Source organism: Microcaecilia unicolor, chromosome 6, assembly GCF_901765095.1.
Source record: "Microcaecilia unicolor chromosome 6, aMicUni1.1, whole genome shotgun sequence".
NCBI lineage: Eukaryota > Metazoa > Chordata > Amphibia > Gymnophiona > Siphonopidae > Microcaecilia > Microcaecilia unicolor.
The window spans coordinates 80,531,116-80,548,954 of record NC_044036.1 but is presented as its reverse complement, the minus strand read 5'-3'; the positions used below and the strand labels follow the sequence as shown (position 1 = coordinate 80,548,954).

Here is a 17,839-nt window from a genome sequence, read left to right as displayed (position 1 = left end):
CTATTCAGTTATGATCAGGGAGTAGACCGTAGAAGTCCGCCCAGCACTGATTTTGCTTCCCAATTACCGGTGTTGTCACCAAATCTCTGCTAAGATTCCATAAGTCCATTCCTTCTAAACAGGATTCCTTTGTGTTTATCCCACGCATGTTTGAATTCCATTACTGTTTTCATCTCCACCACCTCCTGCAGAGGGCATTCTACATAACTACCACCCTCTCTGTGAAAAAATATTTCCTGACATTACTCTTGAGTCTGCCCCCCCTTCAACCTCAATTCATGTCCTTTTGTTCTACCACCTTTCCATCTCTGGAAAAGGTTTTTTTGTGGATTAATACCTTTCAAATATTTAAACATCTGTATCATGTTACTCCTGTTTCTCCTTTCCTCCAAGGTATACATGTTCAGGTCAGCAATTTTCTCCTCATAGGGTTTGCAACGCAAATCCCATACCATATTTGTAGCTTTTCTCTGCACTGCTTCCAGTCTTTTTACATTTTTAGCAGTTGATAACACACAGCCATTTCCCTTTTTTTGGACTTTTTTCACTGTGGTAAAAGGGTCCTTGGTGTGTGACAAATCCACATGCAGATGGTACCCCAGTACCCCTTTTACTGCAGCTTGGTAAAAGGTGCCCTAAATGAGGTAAACTTGGAAATGGCAAATTTAAACCTAATAATAGACTAACATGAAACAGTATCAAAAACAAACACATTTAACAACACTACAGAACAATCTTTTAACAAAAATATGATAAATATTAGTACAGTACAAATAATACCATAATAGACAGCGTGAAAGAACATTCCAAAGTAACACAGATATAATACAATGTCAGCATAATACCAATGAAACATCTAATGTGCACAGATCAGAACATTCAGATAACATGGATATAATGCTAGTGCTTATTTCTACAATACAGCCTATATATATATATATATATATATATATATATATATATAACCCATAAGGGGTTAAATATTTTACTTGGAGCCCTTCAAGGGTGGTGGAGGTCTGGGGCGGTGCGATGGACACCGTCACGTTGACGGCGTTGGCAGCTACAGGGACGCTTTTTTTTAAGAGGGTGAGAGGGGGAGGCGGCGATTTTGGCCATATCGGGCCAAGTTGGTGATGGCAGCACTCGTGTAGCGCTGCGGAATCGGACTGTTTTCAACGCAGGGTCTGGGGATTCCCTATGCTAAAGGGAACCGGCTCTTTTAAAGGTGCAGAGCCGGTTCCGAAGGCAGAAAAAGCTGGCGTGGGACCGGAAAGGCTTGGAAAGTGCTCCGGTGCACTCTCCCAGTGTTTTTATTTTATTTTGATGTTGGGCCAGTTACACTGTTGGTGCTGCATGTGCTGGGGATGTGCGAGAAAGGGTTCAGAAGTGGGCATGAGCCAGTGGCTGGCTTGTGACGGAGCTGGGTAGTAGGCTCGTGCCAGAAGAAAAGAAGAAGAGTTTTGGGCTCCAAAACACTAAAAGGTACTACCATTTTTATAAATTGAAAATGCTGGCTATTTGGATATGTGCCAAATGTTTGTTTTAATTTAAAAATGCTATGTTTATGTGTTGGGGGCTTTGGAATGTTTTAGGCTTGTGGCAAGTGCTTGAGCTCAGGGCAGTGATGTCAGGGAGTTCCAGACATTACAGTTGGAAGTTGGGAGGTAAGTTGTGAAGCTGAACAGACATGTAGTTGTGGTCTCTGTTCAGCTGGGGGGGGGGGGGGGGGGGAATCCATTTAGAAACTGAAAAAATGGATTTTGTGAGCTGCTTGTGTGCTGAGAGTGTGTTTTAGATTAATTAGTGATTAAGTTTTAAAAGCCCTGCGTGGTTTTATGGCTTTAGAGTGGTGACTGAAGCTGAGTGCTAAGGTGGAAGCTTTGACTTTAAAATAAGTTAATAAGTCAGACAAGCAATACCTGTTGGATAACCTGGGAGGGCTTGTTCCTTAAATAATCCGTCACACCAGGTGCACATGACTAAGGTGACAGTATAACTGCACATTCAGGACTATGCTGTAAAAGGGGTTTTGTGAAAGATATAAAAGTGACAAACCCTACAAATTCTAAAATAAATTACTTTGAAAAGAGAAAAATTATTGCTTAAAAGTTTCAGTGAATACAGAACAGCTGTGAGAAGTTCTGGAGCAGAGGACCTTAATGTCTCTGAAGCTGTTTTAGTAGTCTTATAGTGGTATTATACTGAGATATTTTAAGATTCTGGGGAATTTTATTGGATGGGAGGGATTAGATTAGGGTCAAATAATTATATATTTATTTTATTGGGAAAGCTAGCTAGAGAAGTGACTTAATGGTCATATGAGGAGGTTACTTGATTTTCTGTATTAGTTAGGGTTTAGGGTTTTTTTTATTAATTTTTAAAGCTCAGGATAGTAGGTACCCCGGACCAGGTTCCTGCTTCCAGCTGACAATAAAAATACGGTACCCAACGTTAAAGAAAGAAGAAGAACAGAAGATATACAAGAAAGCGGGAAGAAAAGTTAAGTGTACTGATATTAATATACAAAGCAACACAAAAGACTGAATTATAAAAGGTCAACTAAAGGAATAAGAAAGAGAATCACAATACACATTTATCTGCTTGATAGATGAGAGACCTGAAAAAGAAATAATAACAAAGAATCAATTCTTGTAAAGAGAGGGGGGTTTAAACAAAGTTTTGACATTAAATGCATATTTAGTTAATGAATTTTGCTAAGATCAAATGGTACTTATCTGATAAAATTTGAAGAAGTCTCATGCAATGGGAAGTTGATGTGCTGAATAGGGGAAAAACCTGTTAGTTAAAATTGTTTGAATTTTACACATATACATACCATAAATAAAAAGAATAATTTATTGAATATTATATGTAAATGTCATTTGTTTTTCTGAGTTGCAGAGGAAAAAACAAACAAACAAACATAGATTACATTTCCCCATCTATTTTTGAAATAGATTGGCGAGGCTAGTTTAATGTCTGTACTTCACCTCTGTCCACTTAACGAGGGTTTTCCTGAGGTATCTTACAGGGTATGGTAGGGTAAACAATCGTTCCAAGAGGTGAGGTCACAGTTACACACACACACACACACACACACACACACACACACACACACACACACACATATATATATATATATATATATATATATATATATATATATGTACAGTGCAATCCGCTTAAGTGCAAGGGTCTGAGACATGCAGATAATCGGAGCGTGCCCTTAACAGTTGTGACCCAAAGAAGCTTGACATCTGATAAAGATATGTACAGTACTGTTTATTATACTTACAGTATACAGTCTCTGTTAACTGACGTTAGGCTTACTTGAAGTAATCAGTGATAGTCCTCTGTACACTATTGTGTCTGTGAGTTCCATAGACTACATCTGCCAGATGGTAAAAACTGTCACAGCACTGACATCCAGTGGCCTCCAGATAGGCCTGTATGGTGTTGAGACTCTCCAGCACTCTTGCAAAAGTGACAGGAGGTTGTTGAATTTTGTCAGCATGTGCCTCGCTGCTCATTTCATCATCTGTTTCATCATCAGCAGTTGCCTGCGTGTAGGCGCATATCTCGACATCAGTGCTGTCATCAGTTGTTTGTAGATCGTAATCAACAACTAAGTAGTGATGAAACTCCTCTTCAGTAACACCAGCTGGGATGTCAATAGCTTGTTCATCTGACGCCTTTGCAACAGCTGCATCTGTTTCGTCCCTCTCCATATCCTTAACAAAGTTGCCCACTTGTAGCAGTTCACAATGGTTGCCTGTGTAACATGATTCCAGGCTTCTTTCTGCATATGTAGGGAATCCAACAGTGCTAGATGATGAGCCAGTTCAACAGCACGTTTATCCTTGCCAGTATGGTCATCCATAACGCTCATCAGACGACGTAGCACAAGAGCCCGATAATGTTTTTTGAAATTGGCTATTATGCCCTGATCCATAGGTTGGATCAGAGAGGTAGTGTTTGGTGGCAGGAAGACCACCTTGACGTTAGACAGCCTGACATCATCACTGTGTGCAGCACAATTATCACAAAACAACAAAACCTGATGCTTTTGTGCCCGCATTCTAATGTCTAACTTCTTTAACCACTGCTTCCAAATTTCCCCAGTCATCCATGAATTTGCGTTAGCCTCATATGACACAGGAAGTTGCTTAACATTCTTGAAGCAACGGGGCTGTTTGCTCTTTCCAATGACGAGTGGTTCCAACTTCTCACTCCCATCCATATTGCAGCAAAGGAGGATTGTCAGTCGGTCCTTCGACGTTTTACTTCCTGTAGTTTTGGCTTGTTTGAATGCAAGTGTTCCATCAGGAATCATTCGCCAGTAGAGACCGTTTTCGTCAGCATTGAAAATGTCACAAAGTACAAACTCATTCAAGATGGTAGGAAGAACTGAAACAACCCAATTTTCAGCACCAAAGTCATCAGCGTCTTGTTTTTCACTATGCTGTTTCTTGAATTTTATGTTGTTCCTCTCCTTCCATCTTTCCAACCATCCAACAGTGGCTTTGAATTCAGTTAGTCCAAGACTTTCAGCTAGCTGGTTAGCTTTCTCCATAAGCAGTGGACCACTGACAGGAAACTGTCTCCTCCTGACTTGAGAAAACCACCGAAGAGCATCTTCTACATCCTCAGCTTTTCCCGCCCGTTTACGTTTCCTATGTGGATTTGTATTGTTTTGCCGGTCTTCCAGAAGCTGATCTTTTTGCTTCAAGATACGTGAAATTTGACTGGGATTGACACCATATTCTTTAGCAATAGATGCTTGACTTTGTTTGTTTTCTAAGTTTTTAAGAACTTCTATTCGTTCAGCCAGTGTTAAAGTCTTACAGTTGCGTGATGACGATGACTCCAGTGTACACTCTAACAACTTTCTTTCACTTATTCTGCCGGTGGCAGTTAACTAATGAGATTTCAAATTTATTGCCCCTTTGTCACGTGCCAATTGGCTTCCATATTCCGTGTGTGCGCTTATGTGGAGTCTTTCCTGCAGAGGAGCGGTCTTAAACCATGCATATAAGCAAATCTTGCACTTATCAGTGGTGCGCTAAAACGAAGTTTGTCCCCATAGAACTTGATGGCACCAAAAACGGGACCGAAGTATGGCATGCAGTTAAACAGAGTGTGCGCTTATCCGATGTGCACTTAAATGGACTGCACTGTGTATGTATGTATATATGTATGTATGTATGTGTGCAGTAAGCTAGGCCAGGTGTAGAATGAGTGTATAGTCATTTTCCATCTCACAGATAGGCTGCAGAGAATACCTTCTCCTGCTTTAGACTTAGCCTGGCCTCAGAATGACATCCTATAGTATATCTCCTATCAAACTGAGCTCTCTTTTTCATCAAGCACTGCCATTTCCTCCCCTCACCCTCCCCACTGACAGTTTGAACTTCGTGGGTGTGGCTTGGATCTCTTTCAGGGAGAGAAAACTAACAACTTATAGCAGCAGCTTCAGAGAGCATTTTCCATCTCACAGATAGGCTGCAGAGAATACCTTCTCCTGCTTTAGACTTAGCCTGGCCTCAGAATGACATCCTATAGTATATCTCCTATCAAACTGAGCTCTCTTTTTCATCAAGCACTGCCATTTCCTCCCCTCACCCTCCCCACTGACAGTTTGAACTTCGTGGGTGTGGCTTGGATCTCTTTCAGGGAGAGAAAACTAACAACTTATAGCAGCAGCTTCAGAGAGCATTTTCCATCTCACAGATAGGCTGCAGAGAATACCTTCTCCTGCTTTAGACTTAGCCTGGCCTCAGAATGACATCCTATAGTATATCTCCTATCAAACTGAGCTCTCTTTTTCATCAAGCACTGCCATTTCCTCCCCTCACCCTCCCCACTGACAGTTTGAACTTCGTGGGTGTGGCTTGGATCTCTTTCAGGGAGAGAAAACTAACAACTTATAGCAGCAGCTTCAGAGAGCATTTTCCATCTCACAGATAGGCTGCAGAGAATACCTTCTCCTGCTTTAGACTTAGCCTGGCCTCAGAATGACATCCTATAGTATATCTCCTATCAAACTGAGCTCTCTTTTTCATCAAGCACTGCCATTTCCTCCCCTCACCCTCCCCACTGACAGTTTGAACTTCGTGGGTGTGGCTTGGATCTCTTTCAGGGAGAGAAAACTAACAACTTATAGCAGCAGCTTCAGAGAGCATTTTCCATCTCACAGATAGGCTGCAGAGAATACCTTCTCCTGCTTTAGACTTAGCCTGGCCTCAGAATGACATCCTATAGTATATCTCCTATCAAACTGAGCTCTCTTTTTCATCAAGCACTGCCATTTCCTCCCCTCACCCTCCCCACTGACAGTTTGAAGTTCGTGGGTGTGGCTTGGATCTCTTTCAGGGAGAGAAAACTAACAACTTATAGCAGCAGCTTCAGAGAGCATTTTCCATCTCACAGATAGGCTGCAGAGAATACCTTCTCCTGCTTTAGACTTAGCCTGGCCTCAGAATGACATCCTATAGTATATCTCCTATCAAACTGAGCTCTCTTTTTCATCAAGCACTGCCATTTCCTCCCCTCACCCTCCCCACTGACAGTTTGAACTTCGTGGGTGTGGCTTGGATCTCTTTCAGGGAGAGAAAACTAACAACTTATAGCAGCAGCTTCAGAGAGCATTTTCCATCTCACAGATAGGCTGCAGAGAATACCTTCTCCTGCTTTAGACTTAGCCTGGCCTCAGAATGACATCCTATAGTATATCTCCTATCAAACTGAGCTCTCTTTTTCATCAAGCACTGCCATTTCCTCCCCTCACCCTCCCCACTGACAGTTTGAACTTCGTGGGTGTGGCTTGGATCTCTTTCAGGGAGAGAAAACTAACAACTTATAGCAGCAGCTTCAGAGAGCATTTTCCAACTCACAGATAGGCTGCAGAGAATACCTTCTCCTGCTTCCACCCACCCTACCCCTCTACCCACCCACCCCTAGAGTGACATGTCTTATATAACCTCCCTATCAACCCACTCATTACTTTACCTCACCCATTTCTATTCTTCTATCACCTTCTCCCACTACTCCAACCAGAGTTACACCTAATCACACTGACCACCCTTCAACATCTTCTGTCCTTCTGTGACTGTTCTCTTGTGCTTGACTGCTTAAATATTTTAAATTTAAATGCTTTACTTTTTGTCTATTAGATTGTAAGCTCTTTGAGCAGGGACTGTCTTTCTTCTGTGTTTGTACAGCGCTGCGTACACTTTGTAGCGCTCTAGAAATGTTAAATAGTAAATAGTAGTAGTATAGTCAGTTACTATCAGGCTCATTTTTGAAAGAGACGGACGTCCATCTTCCGACGTAAATCGGCACTTAGACGTCCATCTCTCAGAGACGTCCAAATTGGTATAATTGAAACCCGATTTTGGATGTCTCTAGCGAAAGTCTGTTGCAAGGACGTCCAAATCTGAGGGAAGCGTATTGGAGGTGTGGTGAAGGCTGGACTTGGGCGTTCCTAAGACTTGGACGTCTTTGAGCCATAATGGAAAAAAGCAGAGACATCCAAGACTAAAACTTGGACGTTTTCACCCGGACCTGTTTTTATTGCAAATAAGGCACAAAAAGGTGCCCGAAATAACCAGATGGCCACCTTAGGGAAACGGGGATGACCTCCATTTACTCCACCAGTGGTCACTAACCCTCTCCCATCCTCAAAAAACATCATTAAAAATATTGATTGCCGGCCTCAGGTGACATACTCAGGTCCAGGACGGCGCATGCAGGTCCCTGGAGCAGTTTTAGTGGGTGCAGTGCACTTCAGACAGGTAGACCCAGGCCCATACCCCCCCTACCTGTTACATTTGTGGAAGAAACAGCGAGCCCTCCAAAACTCACCAGAAACCCTCTGTACCCACATATAGGTGCCCCCTTCACCCGTAAGAGCTATGGTAGTGTTGTACTGTTGGGGGTAGTGAGTTTTGGGGGGCTGAACACACAAGGTAAGGGAGCTATATGCCTGGGAACATTTTATGAAGTCCACTGCAGTGCCACCTAGGGTGCCCCATTGCTGTCTTGGCGTGTCAGAGGGACCAGTGTACTACACATGCTGGCTCCTCCCATGTCCAAATGGCTTGCATTTGGACGTTTTAGACTTGGATGTCTTTGGTTTTGAAAATTTCCGAAAATCAAAGACGTCCAAATCTAAGGACGTCCTTGGTATTTTGAAATGAAAGATAGACGTCCATCTTTTTTTGAAAATGCTCTTCTCCCCGCCTCCGAATTTGGATGTCTTTGTAAAACGTCCACATTCCGACTTAGACGTTTCTTTCGTAAATGCCCCTCTATATATATTAAAGGCTTGGGAGGAGAGCCAGGCTGTCATCTATTTCCTAAAGTAGAGGTAGTCTTGAGTTAGATCAATTATTGGCACTAAATTGGCAACTATTAGAATTTATGCGCGCATCTTCCTAGTTGATATTCTATAAAGATGCGTGCATAAATTCTTACATGTGGATCTGAAAATTGGGTGTGGCTATGGGAGGATCATGGGTAGGTCAGGGGCATTCCTAGTATTTGTACGCAGTGTTATAGAATATGGCAGATCCAGAGCAGGTTTCAACTTACAGCACGCAGCTCTTCCAGTGGTTCCTGTAGGTGAATTGTTCTCAGAGGGCTGGATTTAGTAAATGGTTCTCAAAATTCAGCACCAAAAAGGTCGGCACTGAACACTATAATGGGCATTCCAGGATCAGTGGAGTGGAGGAGTAGCCTAGTGGTTAGTGCAGTAGACTTTGATCCTGGGGAACTGAGTTCAATTCCTACTGCAGCTCCCTGTGACTCTGGGCAAGTCACTTAACCCTCCATTGCCTCTGGTACAAAATAAGTACCTGAATATATGTAAACTGCTTTGAATCTAGTTGCAAAAACCTCAGAAAGGCAGTATATCAAGTCCTATTTCCCTTTCCTTTTCCCCTTTCATAGAATGGTGTGTAGTGCCGGGGTCCACATCCAACTTGGGTGCAAGGAGTTCTACCAACTGAAAACAGGTATAAATCCTGATGCACAAGCTTGGCATAGATTTGCACTATTCTGTAACACTCCCATGGCCACACCCCCTTTGCAGATCCACGCAAGTGTGTTTTCACACAGATCTGCCTTTTCTGCCCTGTTTTGGCACCTTGCATCCATTAGAACGCTTGTCCACATAAAAAATTCAGAGCGGAAGTAGCACATAACATTTGGCACCATATGTAGAATTCCTCTGAGATTGGGACTATCAGGCTCATTTTCAAAAGAGATAGACATCCAAAAAGTGACATGTCAGCATTTGGACGTCTGTCTCACAGAACCGTCCAAATCAGTATTATCAAAATCTCTTTTTGGACGTCTTTCTCTGAAGTCTGTCAGAAGGACGTCCAAATCTCAAGGGGGTGTGCCAGGGGCATGTTGAAGGTGGGACTTGGGCGTTCCTAAGACATGGATGTCTTTCAGCAATAATGGAACAAAACAACGACATCCAAGACTAAAACTTAGATATATTGAGCTAGACCTTTTTTTTAATAGGAAATAGCTGTATTGGGAATTGAACCCACTTCCCCAGGATCAAAGTCTGCTGCATTGACCACTAGGCTACTCCTCTATGCTACATAAGAGGTGTCCCAAATGACCAGATGACCACTGGAGAGACTCAGGGATCGCCTCCCCTTACTCCCCCAGTGGTCCCTATCTCCCTCCCACCCCAAAAAATGTGATTAAAAATATTACTTGCCAGCTTCTATGCCAGCCTCAGATGTTATACTCAGGTCAATTAAAATAGCATGCAGGTCCCTGGAGTAGTCTAGTAGTGGTGCAGTGCACTGCAGACAGGTGGACCCAGGCTTCTACCTCCCCCTACTTGTTACACTTGTGGAGGAAACTGTGAGCCCTCTAAAACCCACCAGAAATCCACTGTACTCACATATTGGTGCTCCCTTCACCTGTAAGGGCTATGATAGTGGTGTACAGTTGGGGTAGTGAGTTTTGGGTGGGTTTTGGGGGGGCTCAGCAGACTAAGGGAGCAAGGTGAGGTGTACCTGGGAGCATTTTATAAAGTCCACTGCAGTGCCCCCAAGGAGGCCCTATTGCTTTCCTGGGATGTCACTTTTCCACTATTCTACCTGATGCCAAGCTTTCTATTTTTTTTAATAACATCTGAGCCCTGTGTGTATTGTTTATCATTAGATTTGGGCTTTGAATTCAGATTTATAGATGAAAAGGAGGTCTCATTACATATATCTAAATACCAGAGTGCTATTTTTCCATACTTCATAGCAAGAGTGTACATTCCCTAATTACCTGTCCCAATGCAACTGAAGCTTTTACCTCCTCAGTGCATGTAAATGGTTTCATCCCTGTATGGATTCTCTGATGCCATGTGAGGCTTTCTTTCCAACCAAAGCTTTTACCACACTCAGGACATGTAAATGGTTTCACTCCTGTGTGTATTCTCTGGTGCATTGTAAGGTTTACCTTCTGACAAAAGCTTTTACCAGACTCTATACATGCAAATGGTTTCTCTCCCGTGTGGACTTTCTGATGCACTTTGAGATGTACATTACAACCAAAGCTTTTCCACACTTAGAACATATGAATGCAAAAAAATAAAACATCTAAATCACAAAACATTTTTCCAAACAGCATTTTCAAAAGGAAAAGAGACCTTTTTTTGTAGAAAATGATCTTTCCTGTTCTGATTTTGGATGTTTTACAAAAAACGTCCAAATTCAGACTTAGATGTCATATACAAAAATGCCCCTTGTGCATTTGACTTGGCCAAAGTCACAAGGAGAAGCAGTGGGAATTGAACCCATGTTGCCAGGATCAAAGCCCACTGCACTAACCATTAAGCCACTCCTCTTCTGCTTTGGATGTCTTCCATTTGAACATCTTTTGTTCGAAAATGGACCCAAAAAAGGACATCCAAATCACAAAACGACCATATCACAGGACGTCCATAGTATTTTTTGAACACAAACGATAGACGTCAATCTTTTTTGAAAATGATCTTCTTTCCTGTTTGGAATTTGGACATCTTTGTAAAACATCCAAATACTGATTTAGACGTTGCTTTCGAAAATGCCCCCTCTAAGTCAAACCATCAAAATGAGAATTAAAAGTCTTAGCTTAGATTATGTCCTTACATGGAGAGGCAGGTGATTCCTATTGGAAGAAAATTGTTTTCAGCTGTGAAATAATATAACATTTTTTTTAAACAGGTGAACATGATTCCAAGCAACATACGGCAAACGCGTGAAAGCTACACTATCTTTCCATGCTTTACATTTGTTGAGGTGAGTGTCTAGAAGTCACTGATCATGATTATCCTAAACACAGGGGAAAAAGGCATGCTGTTATTATAAAAACAATATTCTTAGCAATACTATTCATATTTTTCATTCATTTCAAATATGTTTAATGTCTTTGCGTACTCTAATGAAGGGCCCAGTACTGAAGATGAACCAAGCCTGTGACCTATTCAAATCACAGGTAGCTAATTTCAGAATGATTGGGGTGTCAAACACAATATAAATTACTCCTCCTTGGACAAAATGAAGGAGTTTAATCAATATTTGGGGTGATCAGCACCCACTGGCAACCACAGAACTAGCCTCTATGATTCAAATCAAAGGGAAAAAAAATTAGCGTTATAAGTTGGAATACCTCAAACCCTGAACAAGGTCTTCTAAATTGAAAAGAAATCTAATCTACCTACACATATTAATCAGTAATTTGACAGTAGAAAAAGGAACACTTAGGATATCCTTGTAGATGTCCATGACCACAATGCATTTGATATTTGTCTCTGCTTGCACCTTCAGTAATTATGGAATCTATTTTATTTATTTATTTATTTATTTGTTACATTTGTATCCGACCTTTTCCCACTTATTAGTAGGCTCAAAGTGGCTTACATAGTTCTGGAGAGGTGGTTACAAACTTCGGTGTGAACAAATACAGTATAGGGGTACTATTACAGTGACAAATACAGTAAAGAAGTATCAGTAAATAGGTTGGGGTGATGCAGACAAAATGTTAGGGTGTAATCATGCGTTGGGGTTGAAAGCTGTTCGTTTCCTGATTAAAATGCCATATTTCATTATTCAGTGTTTATCTCAGATACTGTGGGGTATGCCTTCGTGAACAGGTGAGCTTTTAGGTTTTTTTCGGAATTCTAGATGATTATTCATAGATTTCAGGCATTTTGGTAGAAAATTCCAGAGCTGTGTGCATATGTAAGAGAAACTTGATGCGTATGTTGACTTATACTTTAGGCTTTTACAACTTCTAAAGGTAAGAAGATAATAAGGCTTCTACCTACCATTGCTAAGGGTAAATATATAATTTGTAGAGTTGCATGGATTTGAGTCATGCAGTTTTGTATACTAAGCAGGGGATTTTTTGTAGAAAAAAGGTGTCGGTACTCACTATGGGCGGGGCCACCACATATGACTCCACCCCTATGGTAGCCACACCCACATTAGCCACACCCCTTATGCCAGCTATGGCGCATATAAACAGACATCAGGATGGACCGTGTAGGTCTTTTTCCGCCATCATCTACTATGTAAATATTATACTAGTATAGGAGAAAAAAATAACGTGATTTTTTTCATTAGAAATAATTTCTGTAAGCTGTTACAGCTACAGTATACCCAGTGCAAAATAAGACAGCAGATGTAAATTCTCAAATTGGACATATTTCAAACACTAAAATGAAAATAAAATGATTTTTTTCTACCTTTGTTGTCTGGTGACTTTGTTTTTCTATCAATATTGGTCCCAGTCTCTGATTCTACTGCTCTCTATCTGTTCCCTTAACTCTGTTTCCAGAGCTTCCTTTCCAATTATTTCTTTACTTTCCTCCTTTCTTCTTTATTTCTTGCCATAAGTAAAAACTGGGCCCTCCTCCGTGGAATTGACTGGAGGAGGTATAACGTGGATCCAGCTTTTGCCTATTTTCTCCATCCATGTGCAGTTTTTCTCCTCTCTTCCCTTTCCCTAATCTCCATCCATGTGCATCGTCTTCTTTTTTCTTTCCTCCCCTCCATCCAAGTCCAGCACTTCTCCTCTCTCCTCCCCTCCATCCATGTCCAGCATTTCTTCTCTCCCTTCCCTCCCCTGTAACCATATAAAGCAATAATTCTCTCTCCCCTCTCCTCCATCCAAGTCCAGCATTTCTCCTCTCTCCCCGCCAACTCCTCCATCCATCTATGTCCAGCAAGTCTCCTCTATCTCCTGCTCTCCTCTCCATCCATTTGCAGCATTTCTCCTCTCTTCCCTGCCCTCCCATCCATGTGCATCTCCTTCCTCTCTTCCCTACCCTCCATCCATGTCCAGCATCTCTCCTATCTCCCTGCCCTCCCCTCCCATGTCCAGTGATTCTCCTCTGTCCCCTGTCCTCTCCTGCCAACCATGTCCAGCGATTCTCCTTTCTCCCCTGCCCTCCCCACTCATCCATATCCAACGATTCTCCTCTCTCCCCTGCCCTCCCCTTCCATCCATGTCCAGTGAATCTCTCTTCCCTGACCTCCCATCCCATCCATATCCAGTATGTCTCCTCCTTTCTGTCTTCCCCTGCCATCCATGTCCAGGTATTCTCCTCTCTCCCCTGCCCCTCCCCTGTCATCCATGTCCAGCAATTCTCCTCTTTTCCATGTCCAGTGATTTTCCTCTCTTACTTGTCCACCCCTCCAGCCATCCATGTCCAGCAATTCTCTCTTCTCCTGCTTTCCTCTCCCTCTATGTCTAGGTGAAGATACGATTCCATGTGCCCCAATGAATGGAGATTTTAATTGTACTTCCAATATTTAAAATACCAGACTTCCCAAGGCAGATTACAAAAGTTAAGATGAACCCATCAAGAAACAGGTTATCCTCACTTCCCCATGCATCCCACCTACCAAGTACATTTTGAAATGATTTTCCCTCTCTGGCGCTAACAGTAGCAGCGTTCCACATTCAGCTGCCTGCCCTGCGTCATCTCAGGAGTTCTTTCTCTCTGCCATGCTGCGCTCTGCCCCCTTTGCTGTGACTTCCTGTTTCCGCAGGGGCGCGCTGGCGCGGCACTGCAGAGAGAAAGATTCCTGGGCTGATGCAGGACAGGCAGCTAAATGTGAAACGCTGCTTCTGTTAGTGCTCGAAAGTTGAATTGGAACAGGTATGAGGGTATGGGGAGGGGGGTTGAGAGAGAAGCTTAGGACAGCTACCGTACCGTTGGTGGCAGAGCAGAGGCAGCAGCGAGAGAGAGAGCGAGTGAGCGAGCGAGCGAGAGCACAGCTCAAAGTCAGGACAGGTGAAAAAAGGTGCCAGTACGCTGTACCAGCGCGTACCGTCACAAAAAAAGCACTGATACTAAGTAAATGTGACTAGATACTGTACTTAAGTTTTGCTACTTGTAAAGAAGTATGAGATAACATTTGTTACTTTTACTTTTATTGAAGTAATAATTTTGCAAATTTTACTACTTTTACTCATTTACATCTGATGCTTGCAGTTAAAAATAAAAAGCAAAAGTGGAGCAAGATGTAAATGATGATTCCTCAGTAAACCAAATAAGAACATAAGAGTATCCATACTGGGTCAGACCAGTGGTCCATCTAGCCCATATTCTGTTTCCAAACAGTGACCAAGCCATGTCACAAGTATCTGGCAGAAACCCAAATTGTGGCAATATTCCATGCTACAAATCCCAGGGCAAGCAGTTGCTTCCTCATGTCCATCTCAATAGCAGACTATGGACTTTTCCTTCAGGAACTTGTCAAACAAACAGTGGATCATCTCATCTTAAATTTTGTTGTTCGGTGAATACAGCCTATAAGAACAGTGGAATTGGTTGAGTTTGTTGAGGTGGTTACTGGTCTCCAGTCAAACAGAACAGTGATGAGTAGGGTCACTTTGAAGTGGAGATAGAGAAGAAGCTGAAACTGGTAGCAATTCTTGGTGAACAGACATATGTCTCTATCACAACAGACTGCTGGTCATCCCATGGAAAATGTTACATTGGGGTGACTTTCCAATGGATTGATAGTCTTTAGAACGGAAGTCTGCTTGTCTGGCCTTAAGAATGAAGAGTTCTCACACATTTGACGTTCTTGCATCAGTTCTCAAAGATATTAAAACAGAGTTTGCTATCAGATGAAAAATTGTTAGAAAAACAACAGAAAATGATTTAAACTTTGCAAAAGCCTCCTTTCTAATTGGACAGCAAGACAATGATAACAAAGATAAAGATGATGAAAGCGATGAATTAGACAGTACTACTTTAATGCAGATAATGACAATAATGATGATAGCGTACTGTCTGCTATATGGATGTCAAGTGTTTCAGACAGAGATTCCCTTGATCAATAACTGCAGACCAAGTCAGAAGTCATCAGTAATATTGCAGCCTGGCCAGATTTGAAGGAACGTTTTATCAGATTGAATAACCAAATATCTGCTAGCGCAGTTCTTGAACACCTTTTTAGCTGTGCTAGATTAATGACTCACAAGCACACTCATATGAGTAACAGTCATTTTCAAAATGTAGTTTTACTAAAAGCAACATGGATTGAATTGCAGAGCAATAAAGTTGGTGAGATAAAAACATTAACAATACTTGCATTCATTGTAGTTCTGATACTTTTACTTTTTAGTTAAAAAGTATTATTATTATTAGGCAATAACTTTTTTTACTTTCACTTAAGTAAATTTGTTCACTGCACTTTTACTTTTAGTTAAGTATTAAAATATACATTTACTTTTACTTAAGTTCTTTGACCTAGTACTTTGAACAACACTGGAGTCATAAAGCTCCTGACAAAAATACTGAGGCCAATAGTCAGTGGTGTCTGTCCAAATTAACTGGATAACCTACGCGGTTAGCTTTGCTTTCATGAAATTTTTAGACATAACCAGTTACATCAGCTCTGCTGAATATTCACAAAGATCATCAAAGAAGAATCTTCTTGTCATCCTATCCCACACCAAACTTTGGTTAGACATCTCACGAGACATACCTCTCCTTTGGAATTCACTTCCATCCAGTATCAGGCATGAAAGATCATGTAAGAAATTTTAAATGGGCTTAAAATCCTGGTTATTTAAGCAGTATTACAAAGATTCTTGAGCCAAAGGGACATTCTCTGGAGTTGTTCTTCGTTACTTGTCATGTTCCTAAGTTTTCCTTTATTCCTTTCTAACTGATTTCTAGTTTATGTAAAGTCTTAGGACTGGAAATTCTGATGCAATTATATTCCTTCTCCTTATAATTCCGATTCTTTTGTTTTGTTTTTGCCACTGTCTCAATTTTCATGTTTATATTAAGTTACTTGTTGTAAGTTGCCTGTAACATGATTGATGTTTTTTTAAATGTAAAGCAGTATACCAATTATGCTAAATAAAAAAAATAAAAAAACAAAGAAATTGCGACACATTTTGATTAACATTTTAATTATGATAAATTGTGTGATTAAAGGTATGTTATTTATTTAGTTTCCCCACTGTAGCTTCTTGTGACTCTGGGCAAGATTGCCCATAGTCAAAAGGAGCTGCAGTGTGTGTGTGTGTGTGGGGGGGGGGGGGGGGGGGGAATAGCTTTAACCACTCAATTAATCACGGGATTAATTGCGATTACAAATTTTAATTGAAATGCAGACCTAAAAAAAAAACAAGAATAAAAACTAATGAAAAGATAAGAAATACAAAATGCAAATTGAAAAATTACAAATTAAAGGATCTAAAAAGGCATGCAGAATAGCTATAAACAGCTTTACAGTTTTCACAATCCACTTCAGAAAAGCAAGCCTAAGAATAATCCAATTATCTTTATAGCTGCCATTTGTGTGACCTGATGTAACCAGTTATTGGATCTTTAATCAGGATGTCTCTGATTCTGCCTTTTCTTAACCAGTCAAGTCTGGGCCAAACATTGAGTTGACTGGTCATAAGTAACCCAGAGAGAGGATCAACAATGTTGAAAAATGAAAATCTATCCATTTAACTCCTAAATTAACTGGATAAATCATTTGAATATTGATCCCACAATGTTTGCCTAGAGCATATTATGCTGGTGATTGCATTGTCTTTGAGTTGCTTTACCTTCCTATTAACAGCAGAATTACAGCACATGTGGTCTGAGGTAAGAAGGCTAGATGATACTATGTGAAGATCTGATTCTGTAAACTGTTCTGTTATAATGTATACTGTTAAAGGTGATATAGAAAATGAAATAAAACTAGAAAATGCTTCTTTATATTATTGTGCTATGAACATATTTATTTCATTAATACTGTTTATGGAATAGACATTTACACTGCAGTATTACAGGCCATTTGTACGTTACTATTAAGGGGATTTGATATCATTCAGCATTGTGAAAACTGCTATTATACAACAATAGGGCCTGTGAACTAGAGCTACAATGTTTGAACTTAAATGTTCTGTACAGGAGGAAATGCATTTCTGTTTCTCTTCAGTGTTCCACTGTTATGACATTCTGTAGTTTCTTGGGATTTCTATATAAATTTTGGTCTGCACATTTGTTTCTGATTTTCAGTCTGTTGTTTTTACTAGGGGATGATCTATGTTTTCGATGTGTAAATGGGGTGAGAGCTTCTGCTAACATGGGTTCTGTGTAGGAATTTGTAGCAGTTTGGCTTATGCCCTTTTCCCAGCTGGAGTTATAGGGCAGGTGCATTTTGAATTCTTGGTATGATAAATGAAACATGAACTGCAGATTTTAAGTATTTACCCACCTTTCAAGTTTGACTTTTTAGAAAGGGAAAGCGGCCAATTTCAAACCAGAGTGTGTATTAAAGCAAAATTCTTTTAAAACCATCACCTTGTTAGACTT

General features: G+C 40.9%; 1 protein-coding gene across 1 annotated transcript in view; it reads left to right on the top strand.

Annotated features, from left to right (window-relative positions):
• Nucleotides 1-17,839, top strand: part of PLPPR5 (phospholipid phosphatase related 5) — a 322,161-nt gene that overhangs the window by 45,983 nt on the left and 258,339 nt on the right. The window contains exon 2 of the mRNA XM_030207234.1: nucleotides 11,223-11,297. Within this exon, the coding sequence (XP_030063094.1) occupies nucleotides 11,229-11,297 (69 nt within the window). The 5' untranslated portion in view covers nucleotides 11,223-11,228. The remainder of the gene's footprint in view (nucleotides 1-11,222; nucleotides 11,298-17,839) is intronic.